General features: G+C 43.4%; 1 protein-coding gene across 1 annotated transcript in view; it reads right to left on the minus strand.

Moving 5' to 3' along the window:
• Positions 1-17,115, minus strand: part of LOC144151566 (glutamate receptor ionotropic, kainate 2-like) — a 178,671-nt gene that overhangs the window by 78,790 nt on the left and 82,766 nt on the right. The window contains exons 5-7 of the mRNA XM_077682666.1: positions 16,476-16,529; positions 13,449-13,613; positions 9,286-9,438 (exon numbers count right to left, since the gene is read on the minus strand). Coding sequence (XP_077538792.1) covers positions 9,286-9,438; positions 13,449-13,613; positions 16,476-16,529 — 372 coding nt within the window. The remainder of the gene's footprint in view (positions 1-9,285; positions 9,439-13,448; positions 13,614-16,475; positions 16,530-17,115) is intronic.

The following is a 17,115-nucleotide window of genomic DNA, read 5'->3' on the forward strand; positions in this document are numbered from 1 at the left end:
TGTATATAGAAAAAATGACCAATTATTTGTTCACGTTAATAATACGTCAAGGAGAAACTATACGCTAGATATAAACCACTTCCATTCTATATATGCTACAGTACCTTTTATTTCGCTGCAATTCACCCATGCTTCTATTCGTTTGCCCTGATTGCTTCTTTGCCCCTGTTTTCAGGAACTCGCCCAGTCTGCCGGACAATATCCAGAACAGGATATATATTTTATGCAGACATCAGTGGCGTATTCCGCATCGCATTTCTGGGAATGTGGCGAGTCGCCAGATAGAATATAAAATTACGAAAACATAAGAAGAAACAAATACAAAACAAAGCATTCAACAAGAGATCAATAAACAAATGGTAAATATAAACGCTTTATAGGATGGGCGTATGTTACATGGTCATCTGATTTTGTACATAATTAGATTTTTAGGGATATAAATGACTGATGCTCATGGTGAGAAGCGTAACTTTGGTGCGTAGCTTGGGGCACAAAATTTATAACCGTTCACGTATGATGAAAAGCGGAGTTGTTGGGCTGGTGTATTGCTTCCTTAGTTGGAAAAATAACGGTGGGCTGAAGTGCCGTCCGAACCTCTTTTTGTGCGCAACTGCTGCACATGATGTACAACGCCCATTTTAGTTCCAAACAATTACCAATCAATTTTTGGTAAACTTGCGAGACTTGGCATTGTCACTGCGCCTTTATTATCACTTAAGTTTGGAATTCTAGCTAATAATTCCAGAGGTCATGAACATAAAAGGATTTCCCGGCGGAACTAGCACTGACGTCGTATTAAAAACATTCAGGAGCAATAAAAAAAACTTTCTCTATACCACCTTGTAAAGTTTCAATCCCCAACTTGTACTTGTAATTGCCGTAAATAGTATTTTTATTCGCGTGACCAGCAGCGCGACATCTTTGGTGCTTGACAACCTTGCAGCAGAACTAGGCCTACTAAACCATGTGCTCTTTGCATGTGGTTTTCCTCGTAGTGGTTGGGTTCCTTTGACTAACGTTCTTCATATTATTACCGTTGTCGTAATAGACAGCACAACGCCCCAGAAGCAAAAAAAAGGTGTTATATCACGTCCGATTTATTTATTTATTTATTTATTTATTTGGAATACCCTCAAGGCAATTGCATTGAAGAGGGGAGTGGGTGATTACATAACAAGAAATAAGAAAAACGCAGTACAACGAACACATTGCGAGTACATATCACCGCTAAAACAAACGTAAAACAGTAAATAAGGTTGTAATCATTCTTTTACAACGTGAGAAACGTAGCTAAGGTATACATGTTGTAAGGAGTAATACAGGAGGTCAGTTGCAATTTCGTGTCAGTTCTGGCGTTCCTGGCAAGACTCATAAAAAAATAAAAACAATAGAAGCAAAACAGCAAAACAAGTGGGATTGGCAGGAACCATTGTATCGCTACAGACAATAGACAAATCTAGGTGATGATGTTGCACACAGCGGAATGAAACAAGTCTGGGTTGCTAATCGTAGCGACATCAGAAGGAAGATGATTCCAGTCCCTAGAGGTACGTGGAATGAAAGAGTGAGAAAAGGTTTTAGTGTTGCAAGTAGGAATACCAACTTTGTAAGCATGGTCTAAACGAGAAGATACGAATGAAGGGGGACTAAGTAGTGCGTTGTGAAGCATGCCGTGTGAATATATTTTATGGAATAAGCACAAACGTGCAATTTTTCGTCGGGACGTCAGAGATGGGAGATTCAAGTTAGTTTTCATTCTGCAGACACTGGCTGCTCGCTGGTAGTTAGAAAGAATAAATCGTGCGGCGTTATTCTGAATCATTTCTAGCTGGTTAATCAGTACTTCAGTAGATGGGTCCCATATAGATGAAGCATAGTCAAGTTGTGAACGGACAAGGGATTGGAAAAGGAGCAGTTTTACAGAAGAAGGAGCGGAATGAAAATTTCGTCTTACATAGCCAAGCATTCGATTGGCTTTATTAGTGATATAGTCAATATGAAGATTCCAAGATAGGTCAGCAGTGAGATGAACGCCCAAGTATTTATATGAAGTAACAGCTTCGAGGATTTTCCCATTAAGTAAGTACGGGTGCGGGTTAGTAGCGATACGGGAAATTCGCATTGATTTGCATTTATTAGTATTTAATGTCATTTGCCATGTACTGCACCAATGGGATATGGAATTGATGTCGGACTGAAGTGTGCATATGTCATTATCGTTATCAATCTTCCTAAAAATGACACAATCGTCAGCGAATAAATGCACTGATGATGAAACACACTCAGGCAAATCATTGATGTAGATGAGAAAAAGTAGTGGACCCAGAACGGTGCCCTGGGGTACACCTGAAATAACCGGGCTTAAAGATGAAATGGTGTCATTGGCTATGACAAATTGCTGGCGATGCACGAGGAAGCACTCAATTCATTTGATTATGCCGGTGGCGAGACCTATATTTCTTAGTTTGTGAAGAAGTAACTGGTGCGGTACTTTATCAAACGCTTTTGCGAAATAAAAAAAATGCAGTCGGCAAAGGAACGGTTGTCCAGAATAGAGTGAAGCTTGTTAGTAAATAAAATTAACTGGGTTTCACATGAAAAAGACTTTCGAAAGCCGTGCTGTGCGGGGTCAAAAAATGAATTAGATTCAAGAAAGTTGGCAACATGAGAATAAATTATATGTTCAAAGATTTTACACGGTATGCTAGTGATAGATATTGGCCTGTAATTGAAAGGGGACTGTTTATCTCCAGATTTAAAGACAGGTACCACTTTGCCTATTTCCCAATCATCAGGGATATTACTTTGTTCTAGTGATTGCTGAAAAAGTTTAGCTAGGATAATAGAACAGTTGTGTTTGGTACTTTTAAGGAATTCTGAATTAATACCATCAACGCCAGCGGAAGAACTAGTTTTAAGTGCGTCAATAATCTTAATTATTCCATTTGGGTCAATTTGCAGAGGGTACATCGCTACGTAGGCCCGACCCTTAAAGTTGGGTAAAGAAGAAGTGGAACTGGAAGAGAAAGCATCTGAAAATACTTTTTTCAGCGCGCTAGCACACTCATTATCGAGCATTGGTTCGCCGTTTGCGTCAATTAACGTTATTCGAGAATCTTCCGTAGGGTTGACGACGCGCCAAAATTTCCTCGGGTTATTTTGCAAAAAGCTAGGCATCGTATTTGTCAAGAAGTTTTGCTTTGCAGTTTTGACCGCTGCAATATACTCATTAACTGCTGAGCGGTACAAGGACCACCTATAAATACTGAGAGATGTCTTGGCGAGACGGTACAGCCGCTTCTTTCGGTTTGATAAGCGCCTAATATTTGGGTTATACCAGGGAGCATTCGAATTACACGGTATTTCCCGAGTAGGTATGAAGCGATCTGTTAATTCAATGATCTTGTTCTTAAATAACGCCCAGTTGCATTCTAGCGATCGTTCATCGAACCCATCTAAGTAATCAACTATAAATAAATGCAATTCACTATTTATTTCCGCAAAATTGGCTTTGTTATACTTTCGAATGGTTTTTGTTTTTTTTGAACGTTTTTGCACTGGAATTGTTACAGTTAAGTTTAAAAGGGCATGATCACTCAGTTTGGGCATGTACGTTATTTGCGAACACACATCGGGGCAGTTTGTAAGAACAATGTCCAATATATTCGCGGTAGTTGGCGTCACTCTCGTAGGTTGTGATACTACTTGTGTTAAGTTAAAGGCTAAGCATAAGTCAATAAATTGCTGAGTACTAGATGAAAACGGTGTCGAAAATGGTATTGAGGCCGACCATTTAATTCCTGGGTAGTTAAAATCCCCCAGTAAGATAATAGGACATGCTGGGTATCGGGATACAACCATGTTTATAGCGTCGTGAAGGTCGCTAACGAACGTCAGCGAGGAATTTGGTGGACGATAGCATGCACCTAAAATTATTCTGCGATACGACAGCTTAGCAGATACCCACACGATTTCTAAAACCGACGGTATGTTAAGTGAAAAGGATTCGAATTGTTTTTTAACAGCCACGAGAACACCGCCCCCTTGCCTTGCGTCCCTATCACGGCGATAAAGATGGAACTGGTTAAATGAATCAAAAAGTTCACTATCACGTATATTTCTATGGAGCCAAGTTTACGTTAACACTACAATATCTGCAGATGAAGAATTAATTGCTGCTGACACTTCAGTGCGCTTACTGATTAAGCTTCTGATATTCGTGAATAAAATGGAAGCATGCGCAGAATGGGAACTACTACCACTACCCCTCGCTACCCGCTATCTTGGTGAAACCGGAGGTTGTTCGGGAAGGGGGGCGGATACACCGGGAGTATTGTTCTCATGGGAATAAAGCGTGATTTGAGCTTGTGGCCACTGGAACAGCCTGAATATGAGACGGATACCTTATCCCCTCAGCCACAGGCTTTAAGAAGCCACGCGGCGGAAAAATGCCGCACACCATATTTACACGATTGTAGGTCGAACCATTCCTTTAAACTTCAAAATATGAAGTTGCGGGGACGACCACCAATCGAAACTAAAACTTGTATCGCCGGCGATGGCTATAAAAACGAGAAATCCGGAACGCAACGGCAAAGTTGCAAGGGTGGTTCGCTTTCCGACTCTACTTATTGCGTATAGTAGTTATTCCGAACGCTCTTTCACAACACTTTTATGTGCCCTTACTGTGCTCACACTGGACGATGACGGGCTGTCGAACCGCGGCAGCTGTGACAGCAGCGGCAGCACTAGTGAATACACTAGACAGGACAACGCTGTAGGTCAGGTGAGCAACACATTTGCATTGTTGAATTCATTCGTGTGTCCTGTATTTTATTTTTTTAGATGACCGAGGGAAGAAGGCGGGGTGAAGGGGGGGGGGGGCGGGAGGGGGGGGGCGGCCTACATTCAAGTTGACCTGCAATCGTGTTAATACGGTGCATGCCTGTTCGTAGTTGTAGGACCGCACTCGTGTTTTGTTTTTGTAAATTCTAATCCTGATTTTGATTGTGGGGGTTTAACGCGCCGACGCAACGCAGGCGATGAGGCGCGCCGTAGTGGAGGGCTCCGGATTAATTTTGACCACCTGGGGATCTTTAACGTGCGCCGAAATCTCGCACACACGGGCGTTTTTGCTTTTCGTCTCCATCAAAAAAGCGGCCGCCACGGCCGGGAATCGAACCCGCGACCTCGTGCTCAGCAGCGCATGCGCCTTAGCCACTGAGCCACCACGGCGGGTCTAAATTTTAATCCTCCCGAAACTCTACCCGCCAAATGACTGGCGAACGCTTCTGCAGAAAGCTGCAGGTGAGCACGTCCGAATGACTCAACAATAATAACCCCACTATTTATTCTAGAAAAGCCATCGAACTGCTTGGAGGATCAACTCCGACGCACGCAGTATTACTCTTTTCTCTGGATATTACTTCGAATGGCGAGTAAAAAACGGATTTATTTTGTTTCAACGACTCAAACTTCCTTCAATAAAGGTTTACGCGTAACAAGTAAATTCCTATTTTAAGCTATAAATCATTCGTCTGGTACGATCATGAAGGTCGGTTCTCTCAAATTAATGGTTACGCGAGATAGACGTTGACAAGCTTGAGCAAGAGTATTGGCAAAAAAACGACTGTTTAAACAGTAGCTAAACAGTGAGAACCTTTCCCAATAATCTATTTTATATTAGACATGACGTATCATCGATTAGGCTTGCACATTCTGAACCACTTCACGATTAGTGTAGCGCAGGCACCGCCACGCACCTTGTACTGCATTCACTTAGCTGAACTGTGTTGAATAAAGCCTTAGGACTTCTACTCCATGCACTCTTGATATGCTGTTTTCCTGAACGAAACAATTACTACGTTGGGGAACATTCTCGCTGGTTTCTTTTAATGCGCAAGGCGGAATCCTTTATGTTGTTTTGCATTTTTTGCTTTTGCAGGTTGACCACCGCCTTCGACGTCATCGCTAGCGCGCATGCGAAACGTCGTTCGCTTGGCGCACAAAGATTCAACTGTTGGATTGAAACTAGCCGTAACTAGTTAAGGAACCTGAGCACGTGGGAAAATTAGGGGGTCTTGTCACATCGCACAGATATGTTTGTGTGCTATGTAACGTGCACGATTTTGGGGAGACACAAAATATTGCAATATTTTATATATTGAAGAACTTCACCCTGTGCCTTGACTTGTGTCTTGGACGTATAATGTACCTATTTCGCGCTTTCTCACGCGAGCGCTGTCCAGCAGAGTGGGTTGTAGTATCTGTCAGAAATATTTGGAAAAACAAGAGCGTTGTTTCAAACAATGCCCACTAAGTTTTTAGGTCGTACCAGAAGTAGAGGCGAAATTTGCGTTTTGAAGGTTTTTTGTTCGAGCAATTTCGTCAAGTGCACAAGGTGAGAAATTCAACTCCGCAAATAGACACAAAAATAAACGTTTTTCAGCAAATGACAGCACACCGTTAAAAAAAAGTTTAACTGTGGTGGCTGATTTTTTTTCTTATTTCGGTACAGAAAGCAAAGCCAATAGGCAATTTTACGCAGCCCACAGACGGAAACTAAATACCTGAACGCATTCCCATGATTAAAGTAGACAGGCTCCGCTCCTGGTGTTCTTGCTGTTGAACGTTCTATATATCGGCTCCTTGGTTTTTATCCGCTTAGCAAGGCAAGTCTTTAAAGCCAAGACATTTCATGGACATGCCCTACAATTAATTTTCTAGCCGCATAGTGTTTCCGAAAACCTGGAGAAGCCTTAAAAACAACGACAGAAAGACGTTTCGGTGACAGGTCGACGTTGTCGTATATAGAAATATTTATAAGGCTACATATAGGACGACATTTAACCGTCATCTCTGTGGGACCCCTCTGCCATCCTCTTTGCTGAACCACGCGTTTATACGTTACCTGCCCGTAAACAGAAATCTTATTTTCAAAGATACAGCAGTCCTCAACGTTATAACCGGCGTCCTGCTGAGAACATTGCGTTTGCAAAGGGGGGGGAGGAGGTTACTGGAACAAAGCAGACGTAGGACCGCGTGTCAAATATGGCTAATATTATTTTGAGTCCCATTCTCCTCTTCTGTTTGTAAAATTGAGCTGCCGCCACTGTGCACCTAGCAACAATCAGGCTCCCGAATTACAATTCTGCATTTGAATACAAATGCTGCCTCAACATTTGAGTACTATTTCTCCTAACAAGCAGTTACAAGACGGTGCAGGTAACAGCAGTCCCTTATAAGAACGACAATTTTATCTATAAGAAAAAAAGGAAACTCTGAAACCAATCCCCTGCAAGGATCAATACCCCAACCTTTGACAGATCCTTCATCACCGCTTATCGGACAAATATTGGAGTCCCAGTCACCTACGTAAGACTTTCTTCCCTGCGGTAAAAAAGAAGAGAATACTTTAGTACTTCGGTGTTCGCCTTACGAGACTACGATATTTACGATAAAAGCCACTCGGAACTAAGTCGGGGCAATTCGTGAGGCAACTGAAGTCTGTATACGACCTAATGGAGTTGGAGAACTATACGTACTGCTGGCTGCTATGAACGTTATATTGGCACAACAGTACAAATGTGTAAAAAACGGCAAGGTTACAAACTGGGTAGATGATTTCAAAAATATAAAATGCAGAAATAAATGGACCTAAATAAAGACAATAATGGTAACATGACCGGTAAGAAACTATTCGACACAAGCCTTGTCGCCCCAATTTTTTCTTAAGAAAAAATAACAGCCCAAGCAAGCAGCAAAAATTGGGAGAAGGTGGGAAACAACACAACATTTGACGATTTGACGTAATGATGCTTTTATTCCCGGTGGTCATAAAAAAATGTCGTCACTCCAAATCGCTAATTTCTCTGCCTAATATAACCAAGATATCACCATGGTTTTGTGTCTGAAACCGGGAATGTTGTGGTCAACGTATATAAAGGTTCAAATATCTACGGGTCAACGCTGTACTTCTTCGAGGTTGCAAAGTGATGAACAGTCTTGGCGCTGACATTTTTCCGTACGGGGCACAATCCTGGACGACTGCGGCTGCAATGGGAATAGTCTGTGGAAATACGTTGACATGAGGTATTTGCGCCACCGAGTAGATGGAGACGTACCTAACTTGTCTGCGCACGTCGTGACACCAAAGTTAAGAATAAAAGGCTGTTACCTACGCTGCGCCGGGAAACCGGCAGTGGCCCGATGGGGACCACGGCTGTTGAAATGGGTATAAGACAGTGGAGATGAAAATAAGATACGCCAGTAAGGAAATGGCCAAATAAATACCGTGGCGGGGGAGCGCACTGATAAGAAGACGGGGCCGAGACAAATGGGCAAATGAATGTCAACACGCAGCGGCTAGTTGCGCTATCTGCAAAAAAAGAGGCTGTCGACAGCAGGCCAGACTGCTTGCCAAATGCATGATATTAACGCAGAAAAATGGTCCTACTTGTACATTTTGATCCAATTTTGGCAAGGTTGAGCAACTCTCACTGCACAGAAAACAAACGGTATCGTCTTCTCGTAAACATACTGTTTTTATCTCATACTGCCAGCAAGACGCCCACGGGAAACACTGCTGCAAACCAAATTTATAAATTCAGTGAATTTGTGTTTCATCGCCCGCTCACCTTTCAGTATGTTTGTAGTTAATGGGAAAATCTCTGGAATAAAATGCGCGTGAAAGTTGCTAATTCAGCTTAAGCAAAAGTGCTGTGGTCTAGAAGCGTTTTAGCGTTATTTCAATATTTATGGTTTCGTAATTTCAATATCTTAACGGTAAACAGCCTATTTCAGCGGGTATTTTATTGTTACTTTTGTTGTATCGCTGCCTTCTTGGCAATTATGCTGTCGCAAGTATTTTAATCAACATTGTACTTGTGAATAAGTACAGCTCTGCTCGTGTGTAAAAAATAGTGTTAATAAATTATGCAGTACTTATTTTTAAGTGTGCCAGCTAAGTCCTGGGGCAGCAGCTTTGCAATGTGATTGGCATATGTTGGGTTTTAAGGCATTTCTTGGCGCTTAACGACGAGGGCTTCTCTGCCAAGAGGGATTTTCATCAAAATTCTTCATGACAGTACGTTCGGTAACATCTCCGGCAGCTTCTCATTTTTCTATTTAATTGCCAAGCAACGAGTTTCCACTGGGCAGCACCGGTGTCCGCTATGGCAATAACATTACCGCTATCCCAAAATTTGTCCTTCTCAGGCCCACCCGCACACGCGCATACCTGATTGCGGGCATTTTCTGATTACGCCAGCGTAGCTGTGCCCCCACCGTTTTCATGCGCTGCAGAAGTGCTTCGCCGTTGGTCCAGTTTGAAGGCGCTTCGCACGACAGAGAGTTCAGTTCGAAGTTTTCGATGTGCTCCATGTCGTGGAGTGCTCGGGCGAACAGCGACACCGCGTCAAAGAGGAGTGCCAGCTCCGTCTGCGAGGAAAGTGAAGCAGAACAGCCGTATGTGAATTCATAAGCTCTCAACGAATGTAGAAATAATTTGTACCGATTGCACGTAAATGGAGAAGATGAGGCGCAGAAGAATGCTACTTAATTTCGAATTTCGTCAATCTATGTTCCAACATTTTGCCACTTCTATGGTGCTGAAAATTACGACCGCAAAACACGTGGGAAGAAGAAATGGTACCACCAGAAATTTAACAAAAATTTTGCATTTCACAATAGTTTAAGAGGTATCGCTGTACTTTTAGTGCCAACAATAATTTGTGACTTCCACCAGAACAGAAAGCTTTGCTGATGTCATCTCTAAATAGTGAGGGTAAAGATGGCCTAACAGTCTCCCATCTAGATGTCATAAGAAACAGCGCCTCGAAAGAATTGTTTGGCAGCACAGAAAGTTGTTTATTTGCCTTGGTTCCCGTGGATTCTTGAGCGTATGCATTACTAAATATATGACCCTCTGATGTCGAGAAAACCTTAAGTTAACCTAATATACATACTCTAGTATACTTTTGCGTGGGCGGTTGTATACGGCCAGCCTGTGCTATTTATAAACATACCAGGTATCTCTGCCGCCTACTACTGTAAATAGATTCATACGCTTTACGCCTCTTTCCTCTGTTATTCCTAGTAGGCCCTACATTGTCAGTTTGATCTAGAGTACAAACATTCTGACCGAAATGGGTTACTGTGCTGTCTGCACTACACCGTATCTACTGATTCAGTCACAAGTTCTCAATTCAAGGCCAATTTTTCTTTGTAGCTTACTTCATTCAGGCCCGTAAATTGCGTTTTCTTTCCCTATGTGTCTAGCGAATAATTTTAGTGCGGGAGCAGAGAGAAAACGTAGAGTAGTTAAAAAAACACTCCATGCTTTAGACTTTTATTACTCAGAATCTATTGCTTCTGCACTCCTAACTTCTTTTACAGCAAAGCTGTTTACGTCTAAGCCCCAAATGTTTCATCTCCATTGGCAAAAACGCGAAGGTGCCATGGATTAAGACGCCGAGCGCATGCGTTAGGCTAATCAGGCGTACAGCATAGAGCTGAGAATTCATTTAATGGGAACTTACCTGATCACATTCCTATGCGACTTACTATTTCATTACCGTCTGGCTTAAAAAGCGTCGTGTTCAGAAGCAAAACGTTTTAAAAATTTATAGAAACGTTCCTAACGGCCCAGCTTGCTTCTTTTGGAAATGTATCACACATTTACTGAAATGAAAAATAGAGACAGGGAATTTTGGTTTATGCAGTTTTTGCTAGATGGCGCTAGCTGTCTAGCAAGCAAGAGTTTTATTTTTTTTTTCAGTACAGAAGTGACATATCTCTAAAATAAGGAAACTAGGCCATTGTGAACATTCATATGTATTTGTAAAGCTTCTCGGATTCGTGCACGATAGTTTTTAAGTCCGTGGGTCATGAAGTAGCAAGTGCATAGGGACGTGATCACGCGAGACCCTCTCAAGGAAACTACAAAACTCGCAACGAAACCTCATTATGAAAGATAAGGCGCCTGTGAATAATGGGAGCCTTCACCATGTGTCGCGAATAAAGAATGTGCTAGACAGAACCAGCGTCACTATATAGAGCAGTTCTTGTCAAAGACCTAGAGTACATCGTACGGCTAGGCAAGACCCAGAATTGACCGGCAGAGAAACCGGGCGTTGTGCCAGTAGATAACGTATTAGAATACCGCCAATGGGGCAAGCAAGCCAGCAACGGCGGCCATTTTGGCGTTTATCAGTGTTGCGAGCTTGCCGAATCTACGGCCTAGCTGTTAAATTCGTCCTGGTCGTTCGTTAGCAACATTACTTAAGAAGCAGCAAGACGGTGTCTTTGGACACCCTTCTGGTGCTGAAATGCTGTTACACGCGTTATCTTTGATTCGCGTACGGAACCACGTCAGTCGCGCGTAACCGCAGAGCAGGGAGGAGAGGCTAAGCTTACCAGAGCTGACCGAGTAAAATGCATAAACAAGAAAATGGCTTCGCCTATGAACAGTCTCAGTGTAAAGAAATGTCAGGTAATTGGAACTCACCAATGATCATGGTGGCGGAACGGAGAAATAGGAGAAAAGAGGGCGGATTGTCTGTACCTTTATCTAGCGGCACTAGCCGAGCCCAAGCCACAATCCCACTGAGAGGACGAGAAACATTTCATACCCTGCTCCATCAGCATTTGTAGTAATTTACGACAGCTTTGGTGGACATCCAATTTCGCAGAACGGGATAGCGACCAATTTTTCCGACTAGATCCGCCTTTACTCGTAAAGAACTGAGGCAAATATTTTTGGATAAAGTTTAATGTCTCCCTCTTCCGAGTCCAAGGCTGACCCCACCAACAATGGAGCTGTCATTCAAGTTCGCATTTCGGGTGATAAGCATTTCAAGTACAGTTTTGTATCTTCCTTGCGAAATCAATTTTTATTCGCAGTGTTGTAGAGGGAATATCATTCCAGATTCTCGGTGGTTAGATGATGTTATGATTTGAAAAAGAGCACGTTTATGGGTTTTGCAGTAATGCCTGTTCAAACAGCCTAATGATCTACTAACTGTGCCGCAGTGAGTAGCAAATGACGACCACTGCGGGAATTCGAACCTCTAGCCTCATCTATAGCCCAAGAGTGCTCGATCGACTTCACTTTCCCTCCGCAGTAATTATACGTAACAAGTTGTTGCTCAGGAAATATTGAGTGTCTTTTGTAATGCTTTCTGCGTTCTCTAATCGCCCGCAAAAAAGGCGTTATCGATTGTAATACGTTTAACTACACTATCAGCCGGAATACAAATCGGGGTATTTGGAAACCCAAGTAAATCTTGTGCCTATTTCCACGGCATATTCCATTTCATCTCCGTCTCTCTCGGCGGGGAAAAGTAAAAAAAACGACGGTAGCGATAGATGCACAGGGTGGCAACAGGCTGGTTTTTATTCTATTTCGCAATAACAATACACGTTATGTGGCGTATAACACTGGCAAACGTAACAGGCTGCAAAATAACTTGATACCAGGATGAAGTTTGAGCCTGGATGAGCAGGAAGAAAGGAATAAAAAAAAGGGTACTGCGTACAGCTTCCTTGGCTAGGTGGCGTTGCACTGTAGAAAAATTCATAGCGCATGCGCTATGAATTTTGCAAAAGAAAAAACTTCAAATCAGGTCCGAACCTCTTCTATATCTATGAACGTGGGCATGTGACACGCATTTGCACATAAATTGAGGAATTGGGCCTCAGGAGGCAACTCTGTCGCGACCGTGCTTTGGTGTAACCTATTAAAGCAGGCGACCACCCGGCTTCAGCGTCGCGCCCTTTTACTAAATACGAAATTTATATAGAAGTAAGGAAGCGTCAAATTTCGTACCTGACTCTCTCCGTAATCTACGCTGAGGTAAGTTGAGGTGAGCTGAGCTGAACGCAACTCAGCAGAACAGAACAGAACTGAGCTGGGCTGAGCTTAGCTTAGCTGAGCTGAGCTGATGTGAATGGAACGGAACGGAACGGAACGGAACGGAACGGAACTAAGCTGAGCTGAGCTGAGCTGAGCTGAGCTTAGATGATCTGAGGTGAGCTGAACGCCACTCAGCAGAACTGAACTGAAATGAACTGAGCTGAGCTGGGCTAAGCTGAACTGAGCTGAACTGAGCTGAACTGAACAGAACGAAGCTACGCTGAGCTGGATTGGAGTAAACTAGAGTAGACCTGATTGATTGATTGATTGATTGATTGATTGATTGATTGATTGATTGATTGATTGATTGATTGATTCATTGATTGATTGATTGATTGATTGATTGAAGGATTGATTGATTGATTGATTGATTGATTGATTGATTGATTGATTGATTGATTGATTGATTGATTGATTGATTGATTGATTGATTGATTGATTGATATAGAGTTATTTTCTTCTGGGCATGCATACTACACAATCTCCTGTACCCTGAGGACAAATGGTGGCATTATTATTCGGGCTGCTCGCTCACCCGCAGCGCGGTCATCTCGAGGGCCCGGCGTCCGAAGCGCAGCTCCGAATTGGTCCAGTCGTGGAGCAGCTTCCTGGTCTCCTTCTTGTCCAGGTCCACCAGTCGCAGCGCCGACACGTTGGCGAGCGCGCCCCGGAAACGCGTCATGTCCAGCGTGTGCGTGTCCTGCACCACGGGGGTGAGCATTAAGCTTAGGAAGAGAGCGAGGCTGATCGATACTCAATGAACATGCATGTAGGTAGTGGTTATAATAGGTGAAAGATGCACAAGTCGCCATTTTTAAATGCATTGCGCGTGTTAAACAACATAGCACAAGAATTTTAACAGCGATCCTTTTTTAGTTGGTGAACGTCCGCCGGTGCGGCCGGTGTACGTCCGCAGGTAAACCTCTCTGACCGATGGGACTCGTGTCGGAGGTGCGATACAACTGCTACAATTATGACTTTGGAAATTGGTCGCGGGGTCGCTCGCTCTATCACTTGTTGCGACGACTGGTGCAGTTTTGACGGGCAAAGAGAATAAATAATGCCAAAATAAAAGAATACCAAAGGCCGCGATGTGATATTGTTATTCGAGTTCTTAATTAGCGTCCAATAACCACACAAGCCGCACAGTGACCACCGAACGAGTTGAAAACTTTTGAGCAAACGCTCGTCCCGTTGCGCCCTCCGCCAATCTTGGAGCTTCACCGCAAAGCTAGTGGGCACGCGTACATTGTACGTACTTTTCACACAGAGTGTTTATTGCTCTTTGGGGGGCTTACGGCGACACCACGCGAGAACTTGGCTTATACCCCAGTCAATCGTGCCTATTTAGGTGCACTTCCACAGAGTGCACTAGGCTAAAATGTCATTCGGGAGCAGCTAAACGGCAAACGCGAATGACACTTTCAACGGAAAGCAGTTTAAGCTGAGTGTGTACCCCAAACACACTTTACCGGGGCCGGCTCGCCGAGTGAGTAGCCCCGTCTGCAGGGATTCTAAAATAGGAAAAAAAAAACACATAAAACAGCGAGCGGTTAGGGGATAATAGGTAATGTTAAAAGTTGAGTATAGATACATTTAGTTGAGTATAGATACATTTATTTCTACAAAACGAGAAGCAGCGACAAAAAACAACAACAACAACAACAAAAAAGCTCACTCTCAAAGACGTGCCAACACCGCCTGGTGGGGTGATATCAGCCGTTCTCTGCGGCGTTCACGTACATGGTTTCTTGCGGGCCTGTGGTTGTGTTCCCGTTTGAGCCTTTGCGGTTATATTCCACGCTCTCAGACAATTTCCCCCAAATGACAATTCTGCTGCGATTCGCTTCACAATGAATAACAGTGAAGATCTCAGCGCCGGTGTTCAGTCGCTGTCCCGACTCCGTTTCTGTGGACTTGTGCGAGGCGCCAATTGCCATTAGGAACAATGGAAACACAACGAAATGCTTACATTGTTTCTCACGTGATAAAAAGGGGGAGTTTTAAGTAATTTTGCGGAATATTTACGCCGGCTATCGTTACTGACATCATGGCCAACGACACTTTGTTTCCTCTTTTACCAGGGCGCAGCACAAGTGTCATTCGGGGAGCCCGAGCGCACTCGGCGTAAGTGCACTAAATAGGCACGTTTTACAAGGGTATTTGTCTCGAAGCATAACCACGCAGAAAAATAGACCGAGTCACCGAGCATAGCAACGCATAAACTTAGCCGAACCTTGAATATGCAAAATGGGACCGCAAGCATCGCTGTTTGCCCCTTTCTCGTGCCACTAGTGCAAAGCTGCCCCATTTTTTTATACAAAAATTGCACACGCGTGACAGATGAGGCTGTCGGCTGTCAAAATTCGGTTAATTTGGGAAACCCTTTCACAATTGCCACCAGTATGGGTGCACAATACGGTTGCACGTAGGTAAATCTATGTTACCGTAAGACCCTCTTTACAATGCCTATCCAACGAACAAGAACATTTATGTTCCTTTCAATGACTCGAAATAAACATGCCTAATGTGTTCGTTAGAAGGTCCTTTCTCATTCGTGGCAAGCTAGAGACATTGTAAGGGCCTAGGTTTCGTATTTTCAGTTTGAGAGGTTTGATAAAATACTTTTTCGAAGATCAACCACTAATAACGTGTTCCTCGTGTTCCCTTATTAGCAAGGCGTTAAAAACATTCTGTAATAAAAACTCCCTCCTAGCTCTGGATTAGGCACTCTCCGATGCCAATTCCCCTAAGCAATTCACTCATCAATATGCCAGAGCATCTTGAAAATTTAGCAAGGTTAGTCACTCGGCCACGCAGTGATTTGTAGGTTTTGTTGTCTAATATTTCCAGAATCACCTTATGTAAGATTTTTCATGCAATTCAGTCGTATTTATTAATTGAAAACCAAGCTATGGAATGGCTGATCTGTAATCCCACTCCAAGAGAGAAACCTCATACTGCATAATTGGGTAATTGTGCACACGGTACAACTCAAACTCTAGTTTCTGGACGGATATTTCTCCTCATGAGTAACCATCGCGATGACACAATGGGCGTCTTTGTCCCCACTGTGGGTTTAGTTTTCGTTGAGAAATGAGATAAGCACTCCTCATCACACACAGCGAGCTTGACTCAAATTTAAAGTTATGGCCAAGGTCTAAAGAAAACCGTCATCTCGCTTAAAAGTGTGTAGGATTTGCCAACCTAACCCGTAAATCTTCGTTATGGCTGTTCCGTGCCGTTACAACTGTTGCCTTATTCTAAACTATCAATAGTGCAAAACAAACACTGTGAGTCTACATCAATGCCGCTTTTATCTAAACACCCTCTATAGCTGCGTTTGTGCTGCTCTGGTTCGTATTTTTACGCAATAGCGGGCTGCTATGTGAAATCGTCTAAAATAGCTAGACTGTTCTTCACAGCAAACGTTCGTGGCGCTAATTCGCAACCTTGGATTAGAAACACGTAAAACGTCAAGAACTTCCAAGAAAACATCACAAGCACCAATTCAAGGCTGCAATATCTACCTGCCCACGGGCAAAATATTCACGTGACTTACCAGGGAGGTAATAATGTAGTTGTAATACTCGGACATCATGCCGATTTCTGATGCCTGTAACACAAGAAGAATTGAAATGAGATAATGCTCTAGCCAATGCAGAATTTCCACACCATTTTTTTTACAGCGGAGCAGTAATGGCCAGGTTACTGTACATTTCCTGTTCGTGTAAAAAAATCCCAAACAAAACCGCCCAGGCTGGGCCTATTTTCAAGCTTGAGCTGTTTAAAAGCGCTGCAAAAAAAGTCCACAGGTAAACCCGGAGGCTCCGTGTGTCTGTGAAGTACGAAGCGGTCCATAGAGTGAGGGGTTCCATAGCACCCGGCAGTAGAAAAAGTTGGCCGTCAACGCCAGCACATCGCCGATGCAGCAAGGAAGCTTATGAACGCAGTCCAGCGAGCGAACTCATCAACAGCGAACTCCACCATCTCCATCCATTCTCCTATACAGGAATGGCGGCAATACAAAAGCATGGCGGCATGAATGAGCACTAGCGCAATTCGTAGGAGAGAGGTGCGAGCCACTGAAGACTGCAATACGGAAACGGACCGCGAAGCAAATCTGTCAGGGGCGCGCGTGGATACCTGATACATGAATACGAAAGGATAAGCGGCAGGGATAAGCATTTCGACATAATTAC

Source organism: Haemaphysalis longicornis, unplaced genomic scaffold (assembly GCF_048455015.1).
Source record: "Haemaphysalis longicornis isolate Haplotype H1 unplaced genomic scaffold, Haemaphysalis longicornis Haplotype H1 scaffold_9, whole genome shotgun sequence".
Classification (NCBI taxonomy): domain Eukaryota; kingdom Metazoa; phylum Arthropoda; class Arachnida; order Ixodida; family Ixodidae; genus Haemaphysalis; species Haemaphysalis longicornis.